This window comes from Strongylocentrotus purpuratus, unplaced genomic scaffold, assembly GCF_000002235.5.
Source record: "Strongylocentrotus purpuratus isolate Spur 01 unplaced genomic scaffold, Spur_5.0 spur5_scaffold_1, whole genome shotgun sequence".
In the NCBI taxonomy this organism is placed as follows: Eukaryota; Metazoa; Echinodermata; class Echinoidea; order Camarodonta; family Strongylocentrotidae; genus Strongylocentrotus; species Strongylocentrotus purpuratus.
The window spans coordinates 35525306-35538577 of NW_022145594.1; the positions used below are offsets into that span (position 1 = coordinate 35525306).

Consider the following 13272-nt stretch of genomic DNA (forward strand, 5'->3'; position numbering starts at 1 on the left):
AGAGTAAAGGGTTTCTTTGTTATTGGCATTCGGAAAACACATATTTGATTTGAAAGCTACAATAAACACCTTTACATCATCGCACACCATAGATGAACCGTCAATCCCCCAAAGCAAATAAACGAACGAATAGAAAGAAAAATATATTAAGAGCAATCGGAACTCTAAACGCAAAACGCAAAATATGTAAAAACAAGTTTGTAATAATGTTGAGGAAAGACAGGCAATCCATCTGGCAATCGGCCGTATCAAGTAGACTAAAATAGACATAAACCGCTGGTCAGAATTGTGCATGTTTTACATACACGATCCATCCACGTTTTGATCTATAAAGGTATGGCAAAAATTACAGGTTTTATTGGTAATCGTCTCCTGACCAGAGTTTCAGATGTATCTAACGTTTTCCACAATCAGCAGTAACTTCATTTAAAGGTAAAGACCAGTATTGGAAATGCCCTCATTTCAAAAAATGAAATGGAAGCTCTCATTACCAATCATGTGAAAGACTATGTTTTTACTATTATACATGATGATAAAAAATTTGCCGGGAAACCGCCTACTAATTCATATATTTGGCAAATTTGTTTCTCTCATGGACTGTGAGAGATATAGGGTAGTCCCATATACATCTTTCTGTGTATAGTGCTTGTAACTTTACGAAGAATGGGCCAAATTTCTTATCATTTTGATGATTCCAGAACCTTGCAGATGCTAGATGCTAGATGATCAACCTTTTCTGATCGATTCCACAACGTTTCTTTCACAATGCAATTGCATGATCATAACTGGTCTTTACCTTTAATTGCCTAAAATAGAAATTTTACATGTGGATGAATTCTAAACTGCTTATACAAATAAATACATTTTTCGGTGGGTAGTGTAAAGACAAAGCTATAGGTTTCGTGTTTTTCATGGTTTGCTTTATGCTCTAAAGATTATGGATGAGTATTTTCATCAAAGTCACACTCTAAAACCAAACACTTAAAGACGAACAAATATCAATGTATTTTGAACGGATTACGAATTTTAAAAGAATCAACACGACCTTTTCCCTATATAAACCCTTTGTCCAAATACTAGATACGAAAAGGAAAAAGTATGAAACTAAGGTAATACAAAATCGTTAACTATGAGTTAGAATGATTTACAAAAAGGATAAAGTACGATTGACATAATAAATGCTATATTAACACATGGTTTTCATACTTGCTAAAAATGTACTGACATTATAATTGTCACTTTACAAGTGGAAGCGGCAGTGTATAATGAAGGAATAGTATTTTTTTTTTTAAATGAAAAGAGAAAGCACTTATGTGTTCTCCTTTCCCACAATACATTTATATTACACTATATATATATATATATATATATATATATATACATATATATATATATATATATATATATATTCCACACCGTGTTGATAGATGAGAAGGATTTGTGCGATTCATCGGAAGGAGGGGCCCTTTGAAGGGCTGTTTTTTTAGAAAAGTTTGGAGAATACTGTATTATACAGTTACATCGTATACAGGAAATGCTGCGTCGTTGAAATTAGTTTAAATAGGGTTGACTACATAATAGTTCACTCTTCATACAGTTTGTTTCATTTGCATATAACAAAACATGTAAAAAAAAAAATTATAACGATAAAACATATACTACGGAATGTAGTAGTTAAAATGAAGATAAAGTTGATTTCTGTTCATTCAAAATCATTGTGAAAGAAACGTTGTGGAATCGATCAAAAAAAAAGGTAATCATCTAGCATATACGTATTAGAGAGTACTGCAAGGTTCTGGAGTCATGAAAAATCACAATACATTTAGCCCAGTCTTAGTATAGTTACAAGCACTGTACACAGAAAGATATGGGACTACACAAACATGGGGCATTAAATTCCGTCCCGACTTGTTTGATGTTACATGCAATATTTAGAATGCATTTGAAGAACCATGCTTTTCAGGGAACATTTGTTAACAGATGTTCTTCCACACTTGCATAATACAATAATAACGCTTACAAATGATTTTTCACCTCTTCCCAGAACTTAACCTTCTCATCAAAGTGCGTGCTTGAATACCCACGTTATTTGTCAAGTAAATAACCAATCTTTGCAATACAACCCCAACGAAATTTAGCAAGCTATGTGACATAGCACATGAACATACTCGAGATTGAGCATGCCAGGACTGAGCTAAATAAAATGAAAATACAGAGAGAATGCCGGCAGCATGCACCTGTGGTCACCACCTTTCCTACTGTTATGAATGTTGATAGTTTCCTTAATATAATTGTTACAAAATTGATCTGCAAGTGAAATTGTTTCTATATTGTACACTTAATATAATTCCAAGTTCAGTATTTTAATAAATCATACAACCAAACATCAATACCGGATGATGACGCACGTCATCAACGATTCCATTTCGACAAGGTTCATATAAGGCATCAAGCAACCTCATCATATTGGGTCACGTTACAAATTAATAATAGTGGAGTCGCGTACATTATGCCACTCCTGGCGCTCTGTTATTATTACAGTGGCATTAGCACGGCTGCCATTACAGCGCCCGAGCATTTCTAAGGAATTTATTCTTGGCAGGTACCCATTAACCTTACCTGGGTGGCGTGTGGTGACTGTAAAGATTAAAATCTTCAAAAAGGACATTAGTGCTGCGACATGGATTCGATACCCCTTTTCTACCCCCTTTAGTGGATCTTCAAACTTGATATATCAATTTAGCTCCAAAGGGTTTTACGAAAGAAGAAGAACAAGAAAAAGAAGATGGAAAAGAAGAAGAGAGGAAGAAAAAAAGGAAGCAAACAAAATGCAGCACAACTCTCATTTTTTTAAAACAAAGTTCATGAAATGTCAATGTTTATTCAGTTGTTAGGCTCAGATTCAAGATTGCTAACTGTCTTCTCACTTTTGTTTTTATGCTGGCTAGACTTCAGATTCATTGTCGCTAGTATTTTCCAGACACTTAATCTTGTCCATGAATAATTTCATCACTGAAATGTTTTCAAACTCTTCTAACCAGTTTCGTACCCACTCCGTCATAAGTGTTGGTGTAACCGTTGTAGGACTCTGGTCATCCCGAGTCTTCAGTCTAAGGTGTTCACGGAGTCTTTTCATTTTATCATTCTCTAGAATGTTGCATATGCTTTCGACAACGCTGGAACCTACTTCATTAGTATGATGCCTACCTATAAGATTAAGGGAAATCAGAGAAATTTCAAAGAATGGTACAGAACCTATTTTATTTGTAAGATAGTCTTTTTTGTCATGTTTTATTATGATGAAGCAGATATTTTAAAAACGTGTAGAGCCTTCATAAAGCTACTCCTCACCTACTTTCTCTGTATCTCGATCTTCTTCTCACAGTAAAAACATAAAAACAGGTATGCTTAAAGATATGAGAATCAATAATTGCCCGTTAAGAACCCACAGCACTATTCGATTTACATTGGAGGGTAGGAGAAGGTAAGAGACGATGCTAGTGGGACCTCTGTGTGTAGTGGTTAAGAGGTTTATAGTCATCATGGAGCTATCTCCTATAGCTACATGCAGTGATCGTGGGTGAGGTTCTTGCAGTGATTGCGTTTGCCCTCCCAATCAGGTATACAAGACATCAGTTACCTGCTAATACCTCAAAGTCAGCACATCAGTTGGGAAAAAGTTATTAAATATTTTAGAAGTACATTAACAGTTAAATTAGTAAATTATAAAAAAAAGTACGAATGATATAAAAAAAGATTATATTATGCATTAATTTCTCTTAATAGTGCTTACCGGCGAGAATCTTACTGGCAATCTCGGTTCTTCCAACAGCACGAAGACCCACAGCTAGCTCGAATCTGAAGTGAAGTGGCTGTAGTCTAAGCTGGTTTCTCCAGACCTTCATAAGTTTGAGGTTGTCGTATGCTCCTGTTGTTCCTTGACAGATTGAAAGAACATCTTTCTCCAATCCAAGATGGTCGACAAATTTTACAAGTTCTGCTTCCGACAATCCCGACGTCATGTTGCAAAGTTCACTGAGGCTCGCGTCATAACCTTCAGGCATGGATTTGAGAATTTTAAATGTGTAAAGAAAACAAAACCCAGGCTGGGGAAAAGTAGCAGAGATCTTGTACGAATGTGCTATTTTCGTGAAATGGATCCAAATGAGATATTTTGCTTACAAAATGAAAGAGTGACTCTATATAAAACATTTTCTCAGAGGGAGAATAGATTAAGGTTTTAATAAAATGTCCTTTTCAGAACTTGATGAAAGATAATGTTCAGTTTTAAGAAAGACGTAGAATTAAATTCACGGAAACAAACGAAGGTCACACTGGTTATTTCAGTTTACAAATAATTGTGACGAGGAAAACCATATTGTTAGAAACTATATGATAGCCGAAAACTGAACATCTAAATGAATCCAGGCATCTATTTAACGCTAACTCCTTATTAAAATGCGTATTTTATATGAATGCATACATACATTCATTCATATATATGCATGGGATTCTTACTTACCATAGCTTTAGATTACAAAGTGTAGCGTCCTAAATAGACGCGTCCGATAGTTATAAATGTACTTGCTATCGGTGAATAAGAGTGTGCAATTTCAGATAATCTGAATGACAGTTTGGCGTCAATTAGCCTAATACACGTCATATCGTTATTTTACCAGCTCCATCTGATAATGTTTATATTTATTTGGTTCTATCTCTACGACACAAAATTGTGTTTTTCCACATTAATGCATTTTGCGTTCCGGACAAGTCTTTGAATGCCAAAAATTCCTAAGCTACCTTAAATCAAGAATGTTTCTTGACATAGGTAACATGTTAAATCGGTTAATGTTCCTTACCAAAATATCCTGATCGAGCAACATCCAAGTAACCAAGATTTCTAATGGCAATACAGAAATCACGGCGGCGATGCTCATCAAGACCCTTCGACTTCTCCAATAGTTGATTCAGAAGATGTACAGTTCCCCTCATTTGTGGTTCTCCGACCGTTTTCCCTTTGTTGATGTCTATATCAAGAAGCGTTGCCAATGGCCATACGTCGATAGAAAACAACGTCCATGCCAAACGTACCAGCTCAGCTTGGTCAACATGTTTTGCAGGAAGGTGGTCAACGATGCATCCTAAATGGAAAGAGACGGAGAGTGAAATATGAAACTAGGGAGAATAACACAAAATAATTCATGTTTGAACGTACTCAGGACGTTCTGGGATCGGCATGAGAACGTTGTTTGTTTGGGGGAAAGTTCTACAGTAGAAATTGCATGCGCCTATGGTCATTCTAGTTGACTGAACGACAGCTGGAGAAATCGGAGAGACCAACAGCCGACTAGACGAACAGCACACGAGACCAACTAAACAATGAAACTAATCGATTAGCAAAGAAAGAAAAACAAAGTCGATCGACATCAGCTAGTGGACATTACAAAATTGTCAGACAGACCCAAAGATCGGTCTCGTAGGCTGTGCCTATATCAAATACTGCCATCATTTAGTATGAAATCTTCCAAGACGCGGATAAAAAAGTGGAAATGTGTTAGAAACCGTTCATGAAGTTTATGAATTTTTCTATCCAACGCAACCTTATCCAGTTCAATCCACATAATATGGTATAGCATCTTTTCCTTGCAATTACAAAACACTTCAGAATTTCTTTAACAATAAGAGATAAGAAAATAGAACGGCGATTGAGAAAATTGGGGGGAGGGGGGGGGGGGTGGGTCTATAGTTTTCTTTCTATTTCGTGTCTTTTACGGTACAAAAAAGTGAGCAGAATTTTGTACATTTAGCAGATATTATTATATACAATTTTCTTTTTCTCTCTCATTTTGAAATCTCATATTTTCCAATTTTGTTTGTAGTTTAAATATATTTTTGAAATACATTATAATATTTTGACTTGACAGGTGGTGTTTGAAAATCAAAACTGATAATTACCTGATAATTCCATAGCATGGAGAGCTTTTCTCAGCGTTTCACGGCGTTCGTCTCCATTACATTTATTCCTCCATTCTTTGAGCTTTAGTAGAGGTGATTGTTCCTTGTCGAGTTTTATCCCGAGTCTTGAGGTAAGTTCTTCCACTTGTTTCCTGGAGGTCATGCTTCCAATCAGGTTCTCAAGTTCATCATCGCTCACGTCAAATACTTTACAGAAAATAGATAATATTAAGTATACATACAACATCATTATAATAAGAAACACTCTTTGCAACTTGTGCTTCCGACTGAAAGCATAAGTATTGTGTGTTCTAAAGTAATCACTGCATGTTTTATGCTGATGAAATAAGGAAAGAACCCCAATTTTACGGGGATTTTCCATTACATTCTTTGAGCTTTAGTAGAGGTGATTGTTCCTTGTCGAGTTTTATCCCGAGTCTTGAGGTAAGTTCTTCCACTTGTTTCCTGGAGGTCATGCTTCCAATCAGGTTCTCAAGTTCATCATCGCTCACGTCAAATACTTTACAGAAAATAGATAATATTAAGTATACATACAACATCATTATAATAAGAAACACTCTTTGCAACTTGTGCTTCCGACTGAAAGCATAAGTATTGTGTGTTCTAAAGTAATCACTGCATGTTTTATGCTGATGAAATAAGGAAAGAACCCCAATTTTACGGGGATTTTCCATTACAATGCACAGTTCAAATCAATTGGCAAATACAAATTTTAGTTGTTCAAAGTGTATTATTTTTATAAAAAACAAGAACAACATTATAATTTTGATAATAATAATAACACTGTCGTAATTCTACAACTACATCTCGCCATGTTTAATTATGTTCTTCGTGAGGTCCAGAAATCAAGGAATGAGCAAGGAATATGTTGTTAGTACCAAACTTTAGCTGAGTTACCATCTTATGCGCTCAAGCTGACAAGGTATTTGCTTCTCCAGGGTGGAGAGTAGATTGGCATCTTTTAAATGTAAATTGCGTTACTACTACTACTAATAATAATAGCTCACATTTATAATGCGCCTAATACTTTATTTCTAGGCGCAGCACATATTATTACCTCGGTCAACGGATTCAGGCTTTACTCGCAACACAATTTCTGCACATTTTCCTCTCCCTGGGGAGTATTCCAGCCAGTCGCCATTTTTTAAAGGGCCACTTGCAGAGATTTGAGTGCCAATACACCTCCACGCAATATTTGTTTCATTCAATAATCTAGCACACTTCTCAAAGGATTCATCTAACCAGAGGCTCTGTTTTTGGTAAAATTCCCAAGGCCTAATGATCAAAGGTGTCGTACTTGTAGAAAAGGCGCTATACAAATGTTCATTATTATTATTATTATTATTATTAGAGTGGTTAACTGATTAACAGGAAAACGCAAATATCGTGGTATTGAGTCCTGACACGGCATTTATGTCTTTGAGCTAGGCATTTTATCTGCATTGCTCTTCTCTGCCCATTTGTGAAATAGGTAGCATGCATATTGGTTCGATTAGCGTCTGCGACTAGCTGGAATGCTCCCCCAGGGTGGAGAATGTACACTGTAATGTAAAGGGTAGTTATTGCATCCAAGGATGGAGTATTAATAATCCAATGATGAAGTATTAATAATAATGATTGCCAAGCAAAGTGGTCAGTTTATGGTAAAACGCTTTGTAAGAAACATATTTTTATCGAATTATTACCTATAACCTACTATCTATTTTCAGACAATTACCATGACTGTCATTCGTCTCCTTCAATGCATAACTATGAATCAAAACAAGGTCCTGCAGGGTATGTCTGTTAGATTCGTTGATATTTTGGTCTCTCCAACATCGCAGCTTCTTCAAATCGTCACCTTGCTCGTCAACTGAAATGCCTAGCTTCTCAAGAAACAACGGTGTCGCACATGTAGGAAGATGCTTCAGCACAGATGCCAGATCGTCATCGAATATACTGCTGCTATCTGTGAGTCAATCAAAATCAAATAATAGTAAAACAAAATTTGAATGGTTTAAGTGCTAGAGAATGTTCCTTTCGTTTGTCACAAGAAAACAGTTATTAAGAAATAAAGGGTTTATTAGGTACTCAAATGTACAACTAAAATCAAACTTACTGAAAGTCTCGGCTCTGGGATGTGGTCTTTCAAAAATACCTCCTGTTTCAACCCGGAAGCTGGTTGTCCCAAATGAATCTGAAAAAAGAAACAGAAATGACGGTAGTTCCTACCAAAAAACAAGTCGAGCTATAAATAACGCACTTGAATGTCAATAATAACTATATAGACATACTTGTCTAAAACCAAGTTAAAACTATTATTTAATGTAACCATTACCCGTCAAATCATGGCGGCCAATTTTAATGGTGGCATCATCAAGCCTGCATCTCTTCTCGAAGTTGCAGCATTCCTGTCCGTCTATCCAGTCGTTGACCATTGACTGAATGAGAACAAGATCTTCATTGTTTTCGTCCATGATGGTGGCGATTCTATTCTCATCGGTGATTCCTACGGCCTTAGCAAGCCTCTTGCAATGTCTTTCTGTCAGTCTGTAGACGAACCCTTCTACCTCTTGTGGGGATATCGCCTTCAGAAGATGTTCAGGAACTACGGAAAAAGAAATAAGAAGTCGCGAAATATCCAGTGTTTATACTGTATAAATACCTCTGAACGATACAAATAATGAGCATTGAAACCCAGCAGCGCTGGAAGGAAAAAATGAAGAAGAGTGATAAGAAGAGTGATAAGAAGAGAGGAGGAGAAGATGAACATCATAATTACATGACCAAACCCCTCTTCTTGTCTAAGTCCCTCACATTGTGTCATATGTATGTGTATACATTCGTCTAAAAAATGCACTCCTCAGTGAGATGTAAATAATATTAAGCCCATCCATTATGGAACAATCACAGTATTACCATTTGGAGAACCACACATCGTCAAACACAGTGTGGTAGCACAGCCTGAACCACATGTGGGCCACATGTGGTAGCACGCTCTGGGACCATACAAATAATTACCACATAGTCTACCACACTGTTGCATCCACCACAAAGTGTACTTCACCCTCCAGATGATGTAAGTAGCAATTATACTAATTATTTTTGCCCTTGCAACAATTAACACATTATCACTGAATATATTTTAAGTTTATAGTTAACATTTCCCTAATTTATGTTTAATTAAAATGTAATTTATGCACCCCATATCCATTATGTAAATTAACTGGAGTCAACTGGTTCACCTGGAAATATACCCTATGGACCATTTTTCAATTGGTGCAACTGGAGATATGCCAATAGTCAGGTATAAACCGGTTCAACTGGAAAAAACCCACATACTATGTGGATATTACTTTGTGGTAAACCACATGGTCTACAAATCTCACACTGACAATATACTGTGAACACAGTGTTTACACATAGTGATTCATAACACATTGTGGTAAATATGTGGACACTGTGTTAAATATGTACGAGAATGTGGAAGACCACATGATCTGAAGCCCTAAACGGTGACATTACTGTGATAACAGAGTTTGCACATCGTTAAATGCATACCACACTCTGTGTCACTCTGTGTTAAATATGACCGATTATGTAGTAAACCAAACCCCACACTGTGAGAATAATGGGAGCACAGAGTTTTCACAAAGTTAAAGCCATACCACACTGTGGTAAATATATTTCACCCTGTGTTAGATATGTACAACTCTCTGGTAAACTTCATGATTTGAACCCCACACTGTGACAATACTGTGAACACAGAGTTTACACATGGTTCTTTACATACCACACTGTGGTAAATGTGTGTCACCCTGTGTTAGATATGTACGACTCTCTGGTAAACTTCATGATTTGAACCCCACACTGTGACAATACTGTGAACATAGAGTTTACACATGGTTCATTACATACCACATTGTGGTATATAATGTGTCACTCTGTGTTAATATGTACGACTATGTGGTAAACCACATGATCTGAACACAACATCGTGACAATACTCTGACCACAAAGTCAACACATAGTTCAATATATATATATATATATATATATATATATAACTGTGATAAATATGAGGTACTCTGTGTTAGGTATGTCATTTTTTTTAATAGTATGTGGTAAACCAAATGGTCTGAAACTCCACACGGTGACAACAAGGTGAACACATAATGTCCACACAGTTTACACATTATTGATTATGTGAACATAGTGTGGCAACACTGTGCTTGTTCCATAAGGGATTGCCTTCGGGAACCGAGTGGTCCCTGTATTATGTCTATGGGATAGAGGGAATTCAATGAAAACGACAATGTAGTCAAAGACAAATTTAAAAAAAGAATTGATGCCGATGAGTGTTCATAACCCCACCCAGTGATGGCGAGCCATGTACATATAAACATACCTTGATCCCTCCGCCGTTTCCTCCAACGCCAAAATTCGATGATGGCAACGCAAATAGAAATCGCGGCCAATAGAGCAATGAGTACGATGAATGGTACAACTGCGATTGAACGAGAACAAGAAATATTTGTAAAGGATCATGAAGCTCTCGATTTATTCTTCTTCAATGGACATTTGTAAAGTCTGATGCTTGAAGTGAAATTGCTTTATTGTCGTGTACCTTTTTATACAGTGTTTATTATAACACATCCCTTTAAATTCTTTTCTTCCAATTGTTTGTGGTTTTTTTTTGTTAGATTGTTGAAATAATGAAGTAGAATAATTCACAGATTGTTACCTATTTTAGGTGCAGTTCCAAATGGGGTCATGCGGGAAGTGGTATCTGGTCGTTTAACTAAAACAGTTGCTGTTCTCTGCTGTTCCAATCCAGGAATATCAGACGCGAAACAAACATAGCTGATTTCACTGACTGTAGCGTTCGCGTATATGGTTTTGTTTTTCGTCCCGTCGAGATTTGTTACTTCAATCGTGTCTTTCGCGTGAAGACTTGTGGATCCATGTAGAAAGTAAAGATCTATATCTGGATAGTAACCTGAAGCAGTGCAGCTTATCTCGACTGATTGGCTCGTTGAAATAGTACAGGTGGTTTTAATGTCGTTTCGAGAGATCGTTTGACATTCATTGATGATAGGGAAGGGTTCCATCGGGGGAGCTATAATGTTATCAGAAATAATGTTGCCAATACATTTTTTCCCCCTGTAAAAGAGGAACTACAAACGAAATTTTTTTGCTAAAGATATATCCGTAGCAATTGTTAACGTAATACTTCGCATGCAAATAATCTGGTAACATTTAAAGAGTGCTTTCTGAGTCCCCATTTTCCCTCCATTGTGCTTCTTTTCATTTATTTAATCATCTTAGAAATGACTGACATATATCTTATTAAACAGACATTAAATAGAGTAATAAAGCCTAGAATAAACGTGAGAGGGAGCGTAGCGATTACACAAAGGAATATAATTATGTTATGTTGTACAAGCGTAGATGTTGGATTGAATGAAAGGTGCGGTCGATTCTGGTGTACTGGATATACCTATGGACATTTATAAGGTGCTATAACTAAAGCATCTCTTTATGACTTCGCATAATTATATTCTTGAAAGATGATTCTATAGCCCGGCGCACACTACTCGACTTGACTGCCATCTTATTTTTGAAGAATTTTCAATGGCATTTGATATGATCGCTATAAAACTTGTAAAATTATTAAGATCAAGGATCTCAATATTAAGCCGTCGGTACCCTGGTTGCTTACTTAAAAGCATACGCATGCTCTCTTAGCAGTCAGGTAAAACAAAACAAACATGAGTAATACGATCTGAAAATCAGGAAAAAACTTAATCGGCTAAAAATCGAAGTGACGTCAGACCAGTAGTGTGATTGTCCTTAGGAGAATCGTGTAGGATGTGAAAGGCTTAATGCATTACTTACAAAATACACTGATGTCCGTAAAGTTGTGTATCAGTCCCCTCTTGTAACTTGAAACTCTACAGATGTATCGACCTTGTTCTGCTATGCTGACTTCTTTGATGACCAAAGAGCGGTTTTCATTCATCTCCATGATCTGACATGGCCTTTCACCTTCACATAATCCTGTCACATTATCAGTTGGAATCCATGAAACAAGGTTTGGTGCTGTTCTTGGGTCACCCCCTTTCTTCCAATAGACAGCTAAAGGTGTCCCACGGAACTGACATGTCAGTACAACGCTGTCTCCTTTGCGTACCGTTTTGTGTAAATCAGTGTACACGAAACCATCTGGTACATCGCACAAAACACCTGTTTCAAGTCAACAATGGTTCCAACATATATTAGACCTCTACACACGGATTTCACCCATACACTTAACCCAGATAGCAAAATGTTGTGGGGCCCATCTGGATTTTATCTGGTTACAACTGGGCTGGCCCACTTTGCCCAGATGGGCCAGCCCATCTATTGCCCACTTGGCCCATTTGGCCCAGATGGGTCCCAGATAGGCTCCTTGTGGGGCCCAGCAATCTGAAACCCGGGTTATAGAAGGGCCCCAGATGGGCGGCCCAGATTGGACCCACTTGGCCCAGATGGGCCCACGTGGAACCCAGATGGGCCCCACAATTTGCCCATCAATATACACAAGCGTTACCTATTGGGCACCAGATAGGCCATGTGGGTTTTATGTGGGACCTACCACATTCTATATATGGGTCAAGTGGGTTCTATATGGCCCCATATGGGCTATAAGCGGGTTTATATATGGGATCCATTTGGGCCAAGTGGGTTTGATCTGGTCCCATATGGGCCAATGCGGTTTTAAATGGGCTTCATATCGTTTAAATTTTTACCCAGTTGAATTCATTTATCCCATTTCAATTTCCAGGGTTACCAGTTGGGTTAAACTGGACCAGTCGTACCATTTGGCACAACTTTCAACCAATTAAAAGCTCCAATTAGCAAACTTAATTAGTAGCTTATGCAGCACTTGTACTAATTAATTTTGCCAATGGCAACAACACATCGTCTCAAATTTCCAATGTAAAGGCATTGGTGTTAAGAAGACTTGGTTATTTTACTGTGTTGAGACATTTCCACGTACTTGTATTTTATTGAATCTGTTTTAGATCATAGTTAGTGTTTTTCCTAATTCATGTTTAATTGAATGACATTTAAACAAAGAAGTGAAATGTCCTAAATATTAGCAATTTACATTTTGTAGTATTTTCGAAATGAATTGCATATAACTAAATCATCAGTAATTAGGAAATATCCTGTAAATGCAGATAAATTGTAAAAAAAACATACATGTCCACGCACCCCATATTCATTATACAAATTTTGGGATATATTAGTGGGTTTTGGGTGGGAAGGCCC

General features: G+C 37.0%; 2 protein-coding genes across 2 annotated transcripts; both read right to left on the reverse strand.

Annotated features, from left to right (window-relative positions):
• Window positions 1-2854: 2854 nt before the first annotated feature.
• LOC115921491 lies at window positions 2855-4048 on the reverse strand. The gene is made up of 2 exons (XM_030978987.1): window positions 3794-4048; window positions 2855-3207 (listed from the first exon to the last, which is right to left on the reverse strand). The coding sequence occupies exons 1-2, from the start codon at window positions 4020-4022 to the stop codon at window positions 2945-2947; spliced, it is 492 nt and encodes a 163-aa protein (XP_030834847.1). The 5' UTR covers window positions 4023-4048; the 3' UTR covers window positions 2855-2944.
• A 797-nt stretch (window positions 4049-4845) lies between these two features.
• Window positions 4846-8630, reverse strand: LOC115921342. Its single transcript, XM_030978732.1, has 6 exons — window positions 8294-8630; window positions 8075-8152; window positions 7673-7924; window positions 6341-6475; window positions 5956-6162; window positions 4846-5141 (listed from the first exon to the last, which is right to left on the reverse strand). The coding sequence occupies exons 1-6, from the start codon at window positions 8430-8432 to the stop codon at window positions 4846-4848; spliced, it is 1107 nt and encodes a 368-aa protein (XP_030834592.1). The 5' UTR covers window positions 8433-8630.
• Between the last annotated feature and the right edge of the window lie 4642 nt (window positions 8631-13272).